This window comes from Oreochromis aureus, linkage group 20 (genome assembly GCF_013358895.1).
Source record: "Oreochromis aureus strain Israel breed Guangdong linkage group 20, ZZ_aureus, whole genome shotgun sequence".
Lineage (NCBI taxonomy): Eukaryota > Metazoa > Chordata > Actinopteri > Cichliformes > Cichlidae > Oreochromis > Oreochromis aureus.
This window is the reverse complement of record NC_052961.1, coordinates 1,271,867-1,290,144: the sequence shown is the minus strand read 5'-3', so window position 1 is coordinate 1,290,144 and position 18,278 is coordinate 1,271,867. Positions and strand designations below refer to the sequence as shown.

At 48.2% G+C, this 18,278-nt stretch overlaps 1 protein-coding gene and 1 long non-coding RNA gene across 7 annotated transcripts in view; one reads left to right on the top strand and one right to left on the bottom strand.

The window, feature by feature from the left end:
* The window catches only part of LOC116328013 (nucleolar protein 4-like), a 113,902-nt gene that overhangs the window by 48,630 nt on the left and 46,994 nt on the right, over positions 1-18,278 (top strand). The window contains exon 2 of one of the 6 annotated variants that reach the window (XM_039604484.1): positions 8,375-9,009. The exons of the other annotated variants lie outside the window; for them this stretch is intronic. Coding sequence (XP_039460418.1) covers positions 8,971-9,009 — 39 coding nt within the window. The 5' untranslated portion in view covers positions 8,375-8,970. The remainder of the gene's footprint in view (positions 1-8,374; positions 9,010-18,278) is intronic. 6 annotated transcript variants of the gene reach the window in all.
* On the bottom strand, positions 12,472-15,911 carry LOC120435262. Its single transcript, XR_005609605.1, has 3 exons — positions 15,437-15,911; positions 14,649-14,789; positions 12,472-12,757 (listed from the first exon to the last, which is right to left on the bottom strand). It is a non-coding gene; the product is annotated as an uncharacterized LOC120435262 (long non-coding RNA).

The window sequence follows — 18,278 nt, the reverse complement described above, 5'->3', positions numbered from 1 at the left end:
CTCAGACATCGTGTTTCCCTCTAAATCGCATTCGTGCACTCTGATCAGCTCGAGAAGGAGGCGTCCTCCTGCAGCGGTTCACGGTGATGGAGGTGGTGGGTTTTTTTTTTTAGAAATAATTAACTTGTGGTATCTGAGTATCACCACTGTGCTGACCCACTGTACAGTGGACGTGTTGCCATTGAGACCGAGCACTGCGTCATTTCACTAGAGTCTCTGGAAGTAGTCACGACGTTTAAGCTGCGTCCATGCGACGGCGCCACGACCATGGAAAGTCAACAACTAACAAACATCACAGTGGGCAGGTCCTGAAATAAACTTTGAACCAAGCGTTTGAATTGACCACCAATGAGAGCGCAGCCCACTACTGAATGACATGAGCGGGTAGTAAGTAAGGGTTACCTTGGCAACCAACACCTGGAACATCTGCTAGTGACCAATGAGCAGCGACGTTTGAAGAAATCTGTGTTTTCTACTTTTTAAAGGAAATAATTATATTTTTGGGTCTCTGTCATCGCCGAGCGAAGAGACGTCATGCTGAACTAGCGTGAGAATCCAGCACTTGCTGGTCACGTGACACGTTGGCTCCACACATCGGTGTGCGTGAGGATAAATGCTGGGATGCTTCTCGTCCCCTGCTCGCTCCAAGGCTCCTTCAGTTCTTGTTTGTTTAGGAGCAGCTCGACCCTTCAGGCGGGCGTGGGTGGCGAGAGTGAAAGAGGCGGGGCTCTTTGTGTGCAGTGTTTGCAGGGTTAAAGTCTCCTCGGAGTTTGAGGTGGAAACCAAGGAGACAAGCTGAAGCTGAAGCTGACGCTTCAGTTCTGCCTGTCGTCCTGATGGTGTCTGTGAAATCAGAGCTCCGCCCACAGCACCTCCTGCTTATAGGCCCCAGGTGAAGCATCATTCAGTGGAAAGAGGAACAGAGAGAGGTTCCTGTGAGAACCTGCCGTAAATGTCATGTTCAGTCGGGTTCAGAGGGCAGTAACGCTGACGCTCATTGGGTGTTTTGAGGCCAAATATTCACGTCCTCCTCCGCCCCCTCGCTTCCTCTCGTGTCCCCGTCTTTCTGACCTTGTCTGCAGTCGGAGACTCTTTTCATTCCTTTGTTGTACTTGGAGATAGATGTGCAGATGAATGGAGGTTGATACGTTCCTGCCTTTGGGCCGTGCTCGGGTCGTCGGGTTCAGACCCAAAGCTAGTTTCTTCTGTCGTATATCTCAGATGGCGCCACGATACGAGTGTCCTTCCTGCCCTCCTCTTCCTCTTTTCATGACACAGAATGCTTCTTTCAAACATCCTTATTTTAATAAAAATAAATGAATATTTCTGTTAATAAAAACATTAGAAGCTAAAGTTTGCCTCCTCATTGAGACGCAGGGGCAATCCCATTGGATGCTGCATCCAGGATTATGGCGTTCTCATTTACTCGGTGTGCTACAGGTATCCCGACGGCGTCGGTGCAGCTGTCATCTCTTACGTGCTTTATACGTGTTAGAGCTGCTGGCTGTGAGTCTGCCCTGAGCAACACTGTCACATGTTCACTTAAACGGTCTTTGGTGACCCGGCGAGGGTTCGAGTCCGCCCCCGTTTATATTTGGAATACCCGAGCAGAACGACATGTGGCTCAAAGCCACCTCGCCGTCACACGCCCCGAGAGGCTGGCGGGGTGTCGCGTCCCGTTTGGACTTTTCTGTTTGTAGCCTGGTTACAGTGAGCTCGTCCACAACAGGAACCTGCACAAAACAGCTGATTTACCAGAAAGCCCCGCCTCCAGTACCGCACGTGTCCATCTCTGTGGTCACACAGGAAGTGCTTCCATGTGATTACCTGAGATCTGCATGGCCAACGCCCTCTGCTGCCATGCGCCTGACTGTGGTCGGTTCTTAGCTGCTGGAACTGGAGAGTTCTTCTAGAGATCATTTACACCACCAGAGTGGCTCCTCCTCTGCTCCTCCTCTGCTCCCTGAAGTGTGCGTGTGTGTGTGTGTGTGTGTGTGTGTGTGTGTCTGTGTGTGTGTGTGTGTGTGTGTGTGTGCGTGTGTGTGTGTGTGTGTGTGTGTGTGTGTGTGTGTGTGTCTGTGTGTGTGTGTGTGTGTGTGTGCGTGTGTGTGTGTGTGTGTGTGTGTGTGTGTGTGTGTGTGTGTGTGTGTGTGTGTGTGCAGGTACAGTCTCTGACTCTGCAGCTGGTCCTAATGTTTTGGCTGTTTTCCCTCCTTTGCCTCGGTGCAGCGTCTGATTGGTTAATGAGGTTGTCGGTGTGATGTTTATGCTGACTGGCGGTGAAACTAGCCTGATCCAGTGGTGACCTTTGACCCGACTAATCCATGCTGTGGGGCTTGGACGGCTCCCTGCAGGAGATCGAGGTTAATCTGCGAGCGCGGGGCAGATTTGGGCCGCCTGGATTAGGCCGGCTCAGATCATCATCACTGGGCCTCAGCTTGCCAGCCCGCTCCCTGATTGGCAGAGAGGGCGGAGCGCTCGGGTCTCTGGTTGGTGTCTCACACCCTCTGCAGCGCCGTAGAAGAATTAGTGCTGTATTGTTAGCCGTTTACAGCAGGCCCTCTGCTGAGGCTCGCCGCTCAGCAACGTTGGGATGAACTCGATGGCTTTTTGTCCGCCGCTCTGGGTCTTGGTGCTGCGGGATGATGGCGGGTAGGAGCGGACGGAGGAGAGGACAGAGGACTGCTTTAGTGTTTAAAGTAATTTTTTCTGCTGCTTTAACAAAGATTATGATATTTTATTTAGTGCGCAGATCCGAGTTTTCGGTGTTCGAGCCTTCATGAATGCTTCTCTTCTGTTCCAGGACACCAGCAGCAGCAGCTGGTGTTTTCTGGGTGGTGTAGCTGGTGTAGCAGATGGGGCGATCGTGGCTGGCAGTTCGTCTTGTAATCGGGAGGTTGCTGGTTCGAGTCCCGGCTCCGACAGTCTCGGTCGTTGTGTCCTTGGGCAAGACACTTCACCCGTTGCCTACTGGTGGCGCCAGTGTTCGGCAGCCTCTGTCAGTGCGCCCCAGGGTGGCTGTGGCTACAATGTAGCTTGCCATCACCAGTGTGTGAGTGTGTGTGTGAATGGGTGGATGACAGGATGTGTAAAGCGCTTTGGGGTCCTTAGGGACTAAGTAAAGCGCTATACAAATACAGGCCATTTACCATTATCTGTGGCATTTCAGCTGTTTTCTCAAAATCAGTTTGTTCCTGTTTTATTTAAATCCAGCCGCACTGATCTCGGAGAGCTCATCATCACACATGAAACCACTGACTAAACCAGCAGCTCCACACTCGGGTTGACTGATTCCTGTAGCGGCGGCGGTTATCTTCCTGTTTCCTTCTATGAAATGTTAATGACCCCACGGAGGAGAGCGTGAGCAGCCGTCACACGTCAACGCTCAGCTTCCTGCTCTGTCAGTGTGGATTGTATGAGCATGTCAGCTGATCATCCTGATGTGTGCGCCGCTGAGGTCATTTAGCTTTTAGCTGTAGCTGGGACAGCACATGCAGTGTGGCTGATAGATAACAAAGAGAGACAGAACGACGTCTTCTTTTCTTTCCAGCTCATGAAACAGGAAGTGTGAGCCTTGCTTCGTGCTGTTTGCTTTGGGCCGCGTGATTCGTGAGCTAAATAAATACACGGCGTGCGTTCCTGCTTCAGTAGTTTGGATTCTGCAGTAACAGTCATGAATCCTGCCGCTGACTCCCTCACTCTGCATGGACTGTGGAAGTTCAGTTTCCATGGTGACAGTTCAGAACACACGTCAATCAAGGCACACACACACACGGAGCAAAGTGTGTGTCTCTGTTGTTGGTTTGATGGTTCTTGGACACCTCTACTCGATGCAGATGTTGCGCTCTGCTTTCGTTGGGTTTGGTCTGTGACATCAGACCATCTGCTGCCGGAGCGTTGCCAAGATGGCTGCAGAGCGATGAGGCCGTCCTGTAAAGAATGTTCCAGAATAGGGATGGGTATCGTTTAGGTTTTATCCGATACCGGTGCCAAACCGGTACTGTTGAAACGGTGCCGGTGCTTAAACGGTGCTCGAACCGGTGCTTAAACAATGGAAAAAACACAAACTTTGTCCAAAAACCTCTCATGTTTAGCTGTTTTCCACTTTTTCTTTGGTCATTTTAGCCTTTTTGGCCAGGGTGAAGGGAGCATCTGCCATCAAACAAGAAGACAGCCGCATGTAACTACGACGGTGTTTGCTAGTTCACCTTACATGCATTAATGTAATAATGTGGTTAGCGTACTCAACGTTAATTCACACGAACAACATGAAGCTGCTCACTCAGAGAAGAACGGCTGCTGCTGCCATCATCATCCTCATCATTTCTGCTACACTGACAGGGCTAGGGGCCAGGACTCTCCTCTTCGGGTTTTTGGGGGATGTTGCTAAACCCGCAGTAGATGTGCACGGTGTGAGGTCTCGCAGCAAGCTATCAAACACGGCGCATTTCTCGGCTTTTAAAAAAAAAAGCTATCTATGCGCTGCCAGGTGTTTCATCAGATTTGAGGTGTTACCTCCTTTGACAGTATCACAGTATCAGCTTAAAGCACTTGTTGCAGGCTGCTGAGTTTGCATCTTTTGCTGTGAAGTACAGCCAGACTTTTGATCGCTTTGCCTTGGGCATTTTTAATCTGTAGCTCTGCTCTAAAAGAACGTACGTACCTGGCCCCGCCTACTATCCTCGGAAACGTAAAATGATTGGCTAGAATTGGCTCAGGGAAAAAAAAGAACCGAAATAAAGCACCGAAATGTGCGCTGCTTTTCGGTCTGGTTACTACCGTTTATGTCAGAACGACACCGGTACCCATCCCTATTCCAGAACCACCCAGAGCTGCTCGTTGAGCTAAAGGTCCACATATTCTGAGCTGTGGACGATCACCTGACTCAGGTGTGTGCAGCACGGAGGAGGACGTGACCCCACCAGCTGATACGTGCAGACACCCGGCTGCACTCTGACCTGTAAGATTAGATTTGGGCTGCTTCACGTGGAGATCGGGTTTCACAGCAATAAGCAGCAGAGAGATGGATGTGATATATGTGGAGCCGTGTGGCCTCGGGTCTGCCGCCGTGGGACGTCTTCATCAGTGGACGATCTGTCAGACAAGCATCTTGGTTTGGAGCGCCGTTCGAGTCATTTCCTGTTTTATTTCTGAATTACTCGCCTTGTTTCATCCTCGTCAGCTCTACTTTCAGCCTCTGGTTGTGTCTCCAATGATTGTCTCCGTCTGCTCCGTACGCAGAGAGAAACGTGGAGATCCGCGCTCACTGAAGCAGCTTCTGCTTCACATGTAATCAGTGAGCTGAACACAGATGAGAAGAATGAAACTGCAGACACCAGAGTTTAACATTAGCTTTGTTCTGACTGTGTTTATTCTAAAAAGGGCAAAAACAAGAAGGTCTGATAACTTGTTCTGTGAATCACTCGTCCTGTTTTACATGGAAGCGAACAGGGCCGAGTCTAAAGGGGGGCGCGGCGTGTACCGGGCCAGATTTCTGTCAGGTTGAAGGTGAAATAAAATAAAATACTGTCTCAGTTAAATTTCTTTAATAAATATAAAATAAAATGTTTTGTTCACGAGTTGATAGAAATAAACACGGGGCAGTAAACGCCTCAGAGCGCCGATGTGCTCGCTGCTCTTCACCGCAGACACCACGTTCTCCTTTAAAGACACACACACACGCACACTCTTCACCTTTCTCCACCTGTCTCCTCCCATCTCCACCTGCTCCTCATGTCTCCACCTGTCTCTTCCTGTCTCCACCTGTTGCCCCGCCTCCTCAAAGCAGAGCGCCGTTGCTTCAGCCGACTCGCCGATACGCAGGTAGACGGAGGAGATTTGTCTCTAACAGCAGATGTGTCATAGCTGTCTCCCACACACATGTAACACACACTGTCCACCTATATATGTGCCTGCATACATTACAATGCCCACACACACACATACACACACACACACACTCAGTGCTTATCTAATATCAGGACAAGATCAGTGTGTGTGTGTGTGTGGAAATGAATAGAAGAGCTCCTCCTCACTCTATTCTTCCTCTCGGTCATTTAGCTCCTGGACACACACAGAGACACACACACACACACAACCCTGTTCAGCTATCTCAGTGAGGACCTTCATTGACATAATGGTTTCCCTAGCCCCTAACCATAACCTACTTGTAACCCTGACACTAAAACCACATTTTGAGCCTCAAAAATGCCTTCAAACTTGTGAGGACCGGTGAGTGTGTCCTCACAAGTGACTGTTGGTTCTCACAAGTATAGTAGAATGCAGATTTCGGTCCTTACAAAGATAGCTACACAGGAACACACACACACACACAGACACACACACTGGCTGAGGTTCTGTTTCCTTGTAGTCGGGTGGATGATGTCGATATCAGAGTTCACATGTTGTACCCACCCTCGTGTCATCAGGGTGGGGTAAGTAACAGCCTGAGCTCTTCTCCCTGGGACGCCTGCTCGGGCCGACCCCCGTCCCTCCTTCCTGTCCTGACCACAGTCACTGTGTGTCTGAGGGTGATCTGCCTCTACTGGGGCGAAAACCCAGAACCTGTTCTAAACCAAACCACATGTTTAGTGGGAGGAGTCAGAACTCATGTCTGTGAGGTCATCGGTTCTCGTCTACATAGGAGAAACATTAATGCGCAGGATGGTTTTAAGGAGCGACAAACTCTGAGTTTGGTGGACGGAGGAGGTGGTTTGACACACCCTCTGCGTGCTTTGGGAAAAGGTCGGGTGAGGCTGATTGTTAACGTGAAAGAACAAAAGTCGCTAACGGCCTGAGCGCGAAGCTCGTTAAAGGCACCGCGGCTGATCCGGGCAGGTAACCTGCTGGCGTTCTTAAAGATGGATGATAAACTCAGGTTAAGTTGTTGTCATTGGCATCCTCAAAGAGTGACCTTTGACCTTTAGATGCAGATGTACAGCTGAGTGTGGTCCCGTGGAGGTGGCTCTTCTATGTTGTGGCTGTTTGCTGTCTCCAGGTCTGAGCTCTGCACAGCTACGTTGTTGAGTATGTGATGAACCAGTTTGTGTCTGAGTGTGTTGCTGGGTCTGAGGTACGCTGGGATGTCCTGCTTGGAGAAGACTGAGTGTCTCTCATAAACCTGCTACATGTGGGACGATGATGGCCCTCTGATTCTTCCTCGTTGGTGTCTGACCTTCTCTGAGCATCTTTGCTGACTTGATGAAAGCCACATGTTTGTGTCTGTAGAAACGCTGGTTGTACTTAAATATGTGGAGGTGAGGCAGAGGTGTAACAGTGTGCAGGTCTGATCGGGGTGGAGCTTCTGTTTTCTAAGCAGGGGTCTTGTTGTAGTCGCTTTCTGACCGTCTCCACTGCTTCAGTATGTTAGCGAAGCTGAGACCACAGCACTGTGGTTTCATCTGGATCCAGCGGGAGTTTGCAGAGCTAGGATGGTGGTGGTGTTTGGAAATGTTGTAGGTGGCTGACGTTATACTGCTAACAGCAGGTCTGAGTGGGGCTCCTTTGTGGATGTTTGGGAGTCCATATTTACAGGGTATAGCGCCCCCTGTGTACAGGCGGTGGTATGTAGGGCGGAGAGTGTCTTTATCCTTTTTAAGTTATTCCGGGGAACTGATGACCTTCTTTTTGTAGTTGCTTGTGGGCTTTCACTTTGAGGCTTCATAGGTGTTGTTGTCGTGACAACAACGTGGCGGCCTTCTTTTCTTTATTGTGAGGTCAGACTGAGGAGCTTTTGCACTGGAGACGGTGGCTGAAAGCTTCATGTGATTCTGCTTCAGGTCGTTTATTAATCCTTGTGTCTGTTTCTGTGGCTGTGACGAGGTCCACTGTCAGCAGCTCCAGTCCTTCAGCTAGCACCTTTGATTTTATGTAACCACACAATATGACTCCTTATTTGACGTCTACTTTATGTTTTTATCTGAGACGCTGGAACGAGTTTTCATGGCTAGTTTTTTTTACCGTCAGCTCAGTAGAATAACGGCAGACTGAAACCATCACCACGGTCATCCTCCTGAACTCAGCGAAGGTCAGCAGCAGCTCATCGATTATCCCTGCACTGCATCTGTGCTGCACACTGTGCGAGGGTTTTATAACCTGACAGACAGGCGGACAGGAAGCAGACAGACATGCACTGCCTCTGTGCTACCTCTGCTTCATTACAGTGTGTACATGTTCATGAGCACACACAGACACACACACAGACACACACCTCCTCCTCAGGGCTGGTTTTCTGAGCGATCGATATTCTGCAGTGAAGCTGCCCGGCCTGCACCCTGCTTGTGTGTGTGTGTGTGTGTGTGTGTGTGTGTGTGTGTGTGTGTGTGTGTGTGTGTGTGATGCATCTTATCAATATCTTCCCCTTCCCTCTGTTCAGAGATGATCCTCTTCCCTCCGGCCCTCATCGATCTTGGGATGCTGCTGGACTGGATGCTGAGCACCGGTCGTTTTTTCCGCCACGTGTCCGTCCCGCGGACGTTTAAACATGGCTCCCGTCACTTCCTGTATGCCCCTCTTCGGCGGTCAGGCGTTGCTTCCTTTGCTCGGGCGCAGGAGGCAGTGAGATGTCTGCTGTGATTACGGTGACGCTGCCGTCCACCTTCAGCACCGCGGCCTCTTCACAGTGAACTGATTTTCACTGCGACCGCTCAGTCCAGACAATGACTCACTGAAAGCAGCTTTCAGCACACAAACGGAGCCGAGCTCTTTGTGTCTGAGTGGGTTTCATTTATCCTGCTGCAGGCGCAATGTTCTCCTGCTATTCTGACTAAAACCGACGGGTTGGATGTGTTACGGTTCTCTGCTGAGTTTGGGCACCTTGGTAATGGTCTGGGACATGCACACCTCTGCCAAAGCTGAGACTTCCCTCCTGAAGGACGCGGCCATTATGACGTCACCTGCTGGGTCATGGCGTCTGAAGCTGAGTGTTTTCATCATGACCGTCATGGTGTTTGAAGCTGTGCATGATGACTGATGACACTCCACACTCCTGCAGCGACCTGTCAATCATCTGTGAGTCTGATAAGGCGAACGAGCCCGTAAACTCACCAGGAGAGACTGATGCTCAGAATGCTCCACCCATCATCATCCATCCATCAATGAATCCTTCATCCATCCACACATCAATAAATCCACTCATCCATCCATCCATCCATCCATCATCATCCCGTCCATCTACATCCATCCATCCCATCATCACTATCCATCCCCATCTACCCATCATCATCCATCCACCCATCATCACCCACCCATCCATCCACTCATCCATCCAACCATCATCACTCATCCATCCATCCATCCATCCATCATCCACCTATCCGTCCATCTACCCATCATCATCCATCCACCCATCATCACCCATCCAACCATCATCACTCATCCATCCATCCATCCATCCATCCATCCATCCACCCATCATCCACCCATCCATTAGGATTAATGAGAACAGTTTAATCAGCCATGTCCAAAGTGGAGCGGTTGTAGCTACTAAATTAAAGGATTTGTTTTTTAATGATTCTATTTTTTTCCTTTATGTCAGAAATGGATTACAGTATGTTCACATGATTAAAACCAAAATCTAGACAAACTGGTGGCTCCGTACCACAATGATCAACAGCAGTTAGCATGAAGTCATCACACGGGCTTTTTTCTTTCCGTGCTTCTGTCTGAGCAAACATCTGGTTAGCAGATGTGGAATATTTGGAAGATTTTATGCAGAAACACTTGATTGAAATAATTAGGAAGTAAGACTAAAATCAAATCTTCTGGTGTTCCAACAGACACGCTCTTTCTTTGTCCTCGCCCACAGTGAGCCACTTCCTGTATGTTCACGCTGGAGGAGACGTTGACTCAGTCAGTAGAAAACCAGGGAAAATACAGCTGCTCCGTCACTCGTAGATTGGATAAAACGGGCACGTGTTTTAAAGTTCAGCACGTTTAGATGTTTCTGTTAATGAACAGTATCGTCAAAAACCAAACTGAGGTGGTGGTGTAACCACTCGGTTCACTCAGTCTTCTCTGTCGTGCTGCACATGCTCATAAAGTGAAGAGTGAAGATCCCTGTGGTGATGATGATGATGGTGGTGATGGTGACCAGTAGTTTCAGGCTTGTTTCTTAAAATCTATTTATGGAATCAGAATTTTATCAAATCAGCATCATTAGAACAGACATTGGTTTCCATGGAAACCACAAACATGACAGCGAGGGGGGAGGGGGTGGGGGCAGGATGAAAACATGTGAGATCTGTGGAGGTGGGGGAGGTGGTAACGGAGGGTTGATGGAGGAGGAGCCGGCAGGATGGGGCAGCAGGAGGAGATGGGTGAAGGGAATGGGGGGAGGGATGGGGGAGGGAGGCAGAAATAGTGGGAGATACATGAGGGGGGGGTGGAGGGGGTGGAGGGATGCCAATTTAAGAGGCTTGAAGGTCCGGCTCTGCAGCACCGCAGCCTCTAAAACAAAGAGAACAAAGAACGAGGCGCACCGCCTCCTCCGCCCCTCCACCCCTCCGTGTGAGGCGAGAGACGTCCACCTTAATTGATTTTCTTAATGAATTTCATGTCGGGCGCTCCGCCGGGAGAGAGGCACAGTTTGTGTACCAAACATGATGTGCAGTGACAGGAACAAGCCATGACTCCTTTCAAAATAAAATGTGCAGCAGCTCTTTTTGTGTTTGACACATTTAACATCGTTTACAATCATCACAGTAGGTTTAGAACTGTTTAGACTCCACATCCACACATTTTGTTTCCAGAAGTTTGGATGAGGGCGTGCCCAGTAACATCCAATCAAAATCCTAGAATCTCACTGTGCACCAAACCCGGAGCTCCGCCTTCTTGCACGGTCCAGAGCTCAGTAGCCGAGGTGAGGCGGAGTTCTTCACGACCCGACCCCTCTGTCCGTCCGTCTCCGACTTCCATCCACCGAGGTCAACGTCATCATTTACTGGTGGAAAACTGACAAGGAGCCATTTGACCTCTGACCTCTCCTTCAAGGTTAAGGATAACGGTTTCTTACTGCAGTTGTTTGAGAGCATCCAGGGATGATACTGTTTAATTATGTAATCTGATTACATGCTGAATAATTATTTTATTTGGAAAACAAACTTTTTTTCCTTGATGTTACGAAACGACTGAACTGTTTGAATGAATTCACTACGAGAGACGTTTTCATCCACATGAATAATAAAATGATGAAGAGTGTTTGGTGAGTGACTCTCAGGTAGGCGTGGTTTCTTAAAGTGACCCTGGTCTCCTCGGGTCACGAGCTGGGTCAGCGCCTCACAGTAATCCAATGATTCTCCATCAGTTCCTGTCTGTTTCCAGCGTCAGACAGGAAACGATCCGCCGCTTCATCACAAACGCTCCTGTTCTCTGTCTTCCTGATAATGAAGCTGCATTAAACATGGTTCAGGAACTTTGATGGCTGCCCCCTCGCGGTGTTGGCGCAGCCAAACGGTTGACTTATCGTCCCGACTTTCTGTTACATAAGCTGCCCACTACCTGAATTAATAAGCTCAAGTCCTCCACCTCTGAGATCCTCCAATGAAGACATGCTTCTTTTAATTAAGTGTGTTTTTTAGCCGCCTGTGTCAGGCCTCGGGGCAGGCGTGGATCGTTGAACAGGAGCACAGCGACGCAAATGTGTGTGGAATATTTGAATGATTCAGTTTTCATTAAAAACAGATGTGCGCTTGTTATCCAGATGTTATTGTCACGTGTCTGTTCCAGTGGAGGGTGTTCGTGTTAACACGGTCGGTGTTAGTCCCTCAACACTCAGATTATCAGTTTTTTCAGCTCGTGGATCTCTGTGATGTCACATAGACCCGATCGGGTCGGCCTTGCGCGTGTGAACGTAGCTCGTAGTAACAAAGTGCTTTGATTGGTTAATACGAGCAGATTTACTGAGTTGGGCACAGAAGCCACGCCCACCTGCTGCTCAAACCTTCTGTTTACAGGGAGCAGCCATTCAGTGAAAAGTGTGACTGAGTAACAGCATAGTAATCAGAGGCGCTGCATCACCACATGGTTAACCCTCTGTGTTTACCGCTGTGTCACGTGTCAGGTAACCTTCATTCCCATTGGTAGTTCAGGTGGCCACACCCACTGTGCACGCTGCTCTCTGGTCGCTCTGGTTTCCATGTTTTGTGGTTTGCTGTGAGTGAGCCTGTGTCGGATAAACACTGTCTGTGATGCAGGAAGCTCCGTCTGTTTCCTTAACCGTGAAACGTGCTGTTTGAAGTGAGCCAGACACGTTTGGCTTTAACGGGCTGACGGCGGCTGCTGCTCAGGAACCGTGTGCCCGATGAGACACGCGTGTGCCCGATGAGACACGCGTGTGCCCTCAGGGCCTCCACAGACCTTATCAGTTTGTCAGAGTACACACTGAGACATTAATCTCTAATTTAGGATAACCAGGTGTTTGTCTAAGCTCAGTTTACAGTCTTAGGTTAATGTCAGTTAATGAAACCAGCCTTTATGAAATCATCAGGTTTATTAGATTATTGAAGTGTAATGTAAATATTCCCACGGCGGCTGATTTACGATGCGCCCTGCTGTTCCCCGTACGCTCGGCCGTTGGGTGTGAGTGGGTGATGGATGCTGGCAGCCGGCTTCAGCAGCTCCGACTGTCAGGAGGTTCCTGCTGCAGGTGACATCCAGGTGAAAGACCGTCAGGTCTAACGTGGAGGGTCAGTTTACGAGTACATCTTCTCTATGTGTCCTCGGTGAGTGAGCGGCAAGGCGTTTGATGAGGTCATCATAGCTAAAATCACAGCACAGTCATTATCAGGTGGAGCTGGAGCTACAACACTCCTGTTTAAACACCTTTAATGGACATAATGGTGTTTTTGGAACAGCTTGGTGCTCTCCTGGTGCAGCAGCACATGTGAGCACGGCTCAGACCCCAGACCAGCCGTTGTCTTTAACCTTAACTGTCCAATCAGATCGTCACACCCAAACCTTCCAGTTTTCCCAACTACTATCATCGTAAACTATAATTACTTATTTATATGTAATATAAATGTAACATGCATCGTCGTTTCTGCTGTGCGTTGCTGACTGGCTAATGATCATTTGGTACATGAAACCTCAGCACAGCCACAGAGTGCAGCAGTAATAAGCGTCTGCGCTGATTCTCGTTAGGTTTCTAAATAAAACCTGCATCCGTCTTCGTGTCTGTCTGAAAGGGCCAAATGTTTGGGAAGACAGAGATTCCTGAAAGCAGGGATGTGCTGGGAACAGAGGAGATGAGCTCCGACAGAACGAGACCTTTCCTTCCGTTTGTCCGGCGGCTAACTCGATTAGCTTAGCAAAGGCTTCGGAGCAGATCCGGCTGTTCTGTTCTGGAAACGCACACACGAAAACCAGCCATCTGAACACTTCTACACACACAATAATGTGTGGATGGTACAGCTCTGGTTTCTAATTTTACTCCCACAGTGAAGCATGCTGCTGTCAGTGATGGTTTCCAGAGTTCAGGGAGGGAGTGGACAAAAGAGAGTCAGGACCCTGAAGGGAAGCACAGAGATCCAGTTTATAACATGGGCTCCATCATGTGACCTGCTGGAACATCGTGGCGGTCAAGTGAGATTTTGTAGTTTTTCTTCTGGAACTTGTAGTTCAGACACCTGCTGTCCCGAGGAGCCTAGTGTGAGGAATGTTTGCTTCCTCCGAGGTGGAGGAACGGGAATAGTGAGATCATTTGTTTGGTCTGTAATGCTGGAACAAAAAGAGTCGTTAATAAAAAAAAGTCAATTCAACTAGTCACAAATACCACAGAAGAAGAAGAACAGGAAAAGATGCTGTTACAGGGCCTTCTTGATACTCAGGCTAATGTTGGTCTAAACGCCAAACCTGAAACCATCAGCTAATGTTGGTGACAGGTCACCTGCCAACAAAGTTCAAAGTTTCCTGCTGGTTTGCTGTCGACCCAACACAGAAATGTCATTAAAAATGTAAAACAGCAGAACATCCTGATGGTTACCGTGGCAGCCCTGACGATGTAGAAGAAGGCCTTACAGCCTCAGGATAAGAGAAGAGTGAAGAATCTGTTTAAAATGGGTCTTAAATGCTGGTTTGGTGTAAAATCGACTGTTCCCTTCGTTCTGCACACAAAGATGTCGCCGTCACTGTTCATTGTTGGGACGTCGTTAGCATTGTTGGGACGAGCACACGGAGAGAAACGGATGAGAAGCAGCACGGTTGCTACGCGACAGCTGGACGCTCGGCTTGGTTTACAGGAGGAAATGTCTTCAGGATGCATTTCCTGTTGAATTTATTTTCCACTAACTGATCTCTGCAGGGACGAGGGAGGGCTGTGGGTCGAGAAACCCGAATGATTTACACCACAAATGATCTTCCTCATTTGCTCCTCCTCACCACCCGCTGCTCCCTCTTCTTTCAAACCTTCACATGCTCCTCTCTCCCTCCTCATCCTCTCCTGCTTCACAGCTTCAGCCACTCTCCTCTCTGAAACATCTCGTTTTAATCTCCTCTCGTTCTCCTCCTGCTTTTTTCCAAAGCTCACGTCCTTCCTCTCCACTTTCTCCTCCTTTTCCGTTACTCGCAGCTAATCTCGTTTCCTGCCGTCTGTAACGACCCATGGGGGTGTTTCTGATGGGACGTGTTAGTCAGTTTTTAGTTCACATCCTTACTTTAAACCACAGGTGTGCTTGCACAAGCAAGCTGTGGGGCAATCATGCTTCCTCCTCCTCTTCCTCAGTTTCTGTAAGCCGCCTCCGTTGTTCTTTGGTGGAAGTTGAGGTTTTCGCTGCTTCTCTCACTTCTCTCCTTTCCTGTTAAAAATAGACAATAGAGAAAGGAGGCTGTTAATTATTCATCTGAGGTGCACTATACTGTTTTTACACCTCTCATAATCTTCAGTCCTCCTCGTCATCATCGTCATGTTGAGTCTGGGCTCAGTTTGGTTTTTCTGAACATTTTAGCCGACCGTCTCCATTATCGCTTTTTTCTGTGTGGGATGGTTTGTAGCTCATCCATGTTGGTCATTAACCAGTTAGCCATAAAACATAAAGTTCAGGGTCGGATCTGATCCTGAAAAGCAAACAATTCTCTATAATTTGAAGGTCTTAATGAGGCTGACGCAGTTACTCTTGTGGGTCAAACAGCTAATGTTAGCTACATGTGTTAGCTTACCTGCTGTAGCGTAATAAGCAGGCTAAGGCTAGCATATGAAATGAATGTGACATTATATGATGTGGTGGAAAAAAGTGTTTGACCAAATTTGACTTGAGTGTCTTTTTATCTATGTAAGAAAACAGTTAGCAGGCTTGCTACTATTAGCTAACATTAGCTAGACAAATGATAGTGAATGAACGGCCCTCCGTGAGTCAGGTCTCCAGTGGCTAATTTTAGCTAGCTTCTATGCTAATGTGGACAAATTGCTACCTGTCTAACTTGGCAGGTAGATGGCTAACTGTACCTTGCTCTCTGTCTAAACCCTGTGTGAAGCCTCTTTAGCTCTTAGCTTCTGTGGAGCGTCGGGTTGTGTGTGAGTCTGTGTTTTGCTGGGAGTCAGTGGGTTGGTGACGTTAGCATTGAGGCACTCGGACCATAAACGTCTGATCTGTTTAATGTTAACGTAGTAAATATGACAGATTTGTTAAAAAGCAGACAGAAGTAAAGGCAGATGTTGGTCAGAGCATGGACGCAGAGATTAAAGTGTGTTATTGAGTTTGTGCGATGGCTCCAAACCCTGTTTCAGTGTTAATCTATCAACCAGGAGCGCTCGAGTTCATTTGTATGGAAATGAGGGCATCTCATTACTGAGAACATTAATAAACAACGCACACACAAAGCGAAGAAGTAGTTCGGTTTAGAAAGTCTCACTGAGATGATGCCCAACAAAGTGCAGCTCTGATACTCACATGTCACCATGTTTCAAACAGCCAGGTAAAGTTTTCCTTACCTGAGCATACACCAACACATTTGGCATTAATCAATAATCCAATTAAAGGTTAAATGATACGTTATTTTCCCTATAATATCATCACGTTTCATAAATACACGTACTTGCTCCACCTCTGTGGATTCTGCCAGTTTTTATAAACCTGTCAGTAAACATGTATACATATACAAACGTCCTGTTAATAGTGATTTCCAGTGTGAGCAACAACAACAAAAACTTAGCTTTAGGCTGCTGATGTCATAGATGCAGGATCACGACCTTCAGCCAAAGGCAGGAGTTGTAGCCCTCACACAGAACACGGATTTTTACTTCCATGATTTTGTTGGATTTGCCGCACTGTGATTGTTCCATCTTTAATCCATAAAGGATGATGTCCTCCATGTTCAACCAGCTCTGAGAAACGACTGCTGCTTGGTTTCTTTTTCACGGACATCGTGATCCTCGTCTCGACTTCATCAGCGTTCTTCAGTCAGGCTTTATGAAGGCTACAGATTTTCTGCACTCAGCGTTTTTAGTTTCCAGCAGTGAGCATATTTGAATGAGACACTTCTACCTGCTCATTAGTGCTCTGTGACCTCCAAATAACCTCACTGTCCCCCTGTGAGGGTGCTGGGGAGCATCTCCCTCACTAAGTGATGTACGCACTCACAGTGTCTGATAAGAAGTTTTGATTTTGTTATGCTTTTGTTTTGAAGTCCATTAACCTCTCGCTCTCTCTCTCTCTCTCTCCTTGAAGTCAACTTCCTGAAGGCCTTAGTCATGGAGTGCACACTGATTATATATTTTAACCTCAGTGGCCTCTATAATGATGTTCACCTGAAAGGAGATGTTTTTCAATCACCCACTCATAGTGGGTTGAACCATCTGATGAGTCCGCTGCTGAGGGGTAGTGGGTTGAATTTTCAGTTTGATTTGATTTAGTTGGGATATTGTTTAGTTGGGGGTGTTTTGTAATCAGATGTTTGTGAGGTGTGTCAAAATAACTGCAATGTTCCACTGTATAGGTTTTTGTAGTTGGGCTGTGTTAGGGTGGGAAGACCTTTTTACATTTTATTGGTGATGGTATGACCAGCATCTATTTAAGGAGGGGTTTGTTGAGAGGCTCAGGTTAGTTATTTCTAGATGTGTTGCTGGTGAGCATGACAAAACCTCTGTACCACAAAAAAGAGAAAATATATTCAAAGCTTTGAAAACAATTGAAGCCTCGTGTGGTTGTTTTTTCCCATTTGGTCCCCTTCACATTGCCTTTTGACCGCCACACCCCCCAAACTGGAGCTCCGCCTTCTTGGGCGCTCTGTTAGTACAGTGACCTCACAGCAGCCATATTATTGGTCACATGATGTCATTAAAATGCTCCAAAAGGCTCCAACAGCACAAACACGGTCCGCAGCTCCAGCTTAGCCTACCAGCTACCTGTGTCACCACAGAGGCCACGCCCCTTATAATGTCAGCAGGTAAGTCATGTTAGCATTCTGCTCTCGTACAGGTGAAGGGGCGAAATGATGTATAGAAACAGTTTGTGTATCAGGCTGTAAACATTGAACATGGAAGTCTATGGGACTGACTCAGTGCTGCCCCTGCTGGCTGTCAGAGGAACTGCAGGCTTGGGGGCTTTCATACTGGCCTCATTCTTTTGCTGCTTGCTGGCAGATGGCACACAGAGAGTCAGAGACACAACTTCCTGTCTGCGCACATCGCCCAGATCCTCAGGAAAGCTGGACGTGTATAAACGTCCTGTGGGAGGAGCTGAACTGTCAGTCACCTGAGAGCTCAGTGACATCAGCAGAGCGAGCCTCTGGTCTTTAACACACCTTCTTGTATTTTCAGCACGTGTTAGCGGCGTGCAGGGACTTTCTTCTCTCTGAGTAGCTGGGCTGCTTCCAGTGAGCGCGTGCAGTTGTGGCATCTGTGGCGAGGATGCTAATCCAGCACGACGAGCCCAGGGAAACTCCTCCTCCGAGAGCCGTCTTTAACAGACAGATGTGGGTCAGTGCTGCCACACAGACTCATGCAGGAGCTGCAGCGGTCGCACAGACTGCGTCTTTAATTGGAAACTGTGGATTCCCCTGCAGTGTTTCACTGTTTTATTTCATTATGCAGCAGCAGCAGCAGCACAAAGTGCATCAGCCAAACTGGATGCACTTTAGCTCCAAAAGCCCAGATACACGCTCACCGCTGTGCTCAGCACTGCTTCTTGGCCCTCATCATCTTATCAACAGTGGCTCTGTGAGCGAGGAGAGCACCGTGACCTCTTAAAGTTTCATTTCCACTCAGGTGAATATTAAATACAAGCCCACTAATATTTATTGAAGCCCTTTTTGCTTCATTCATCCTGAGTGCGTGAAAGCTTTTTCAT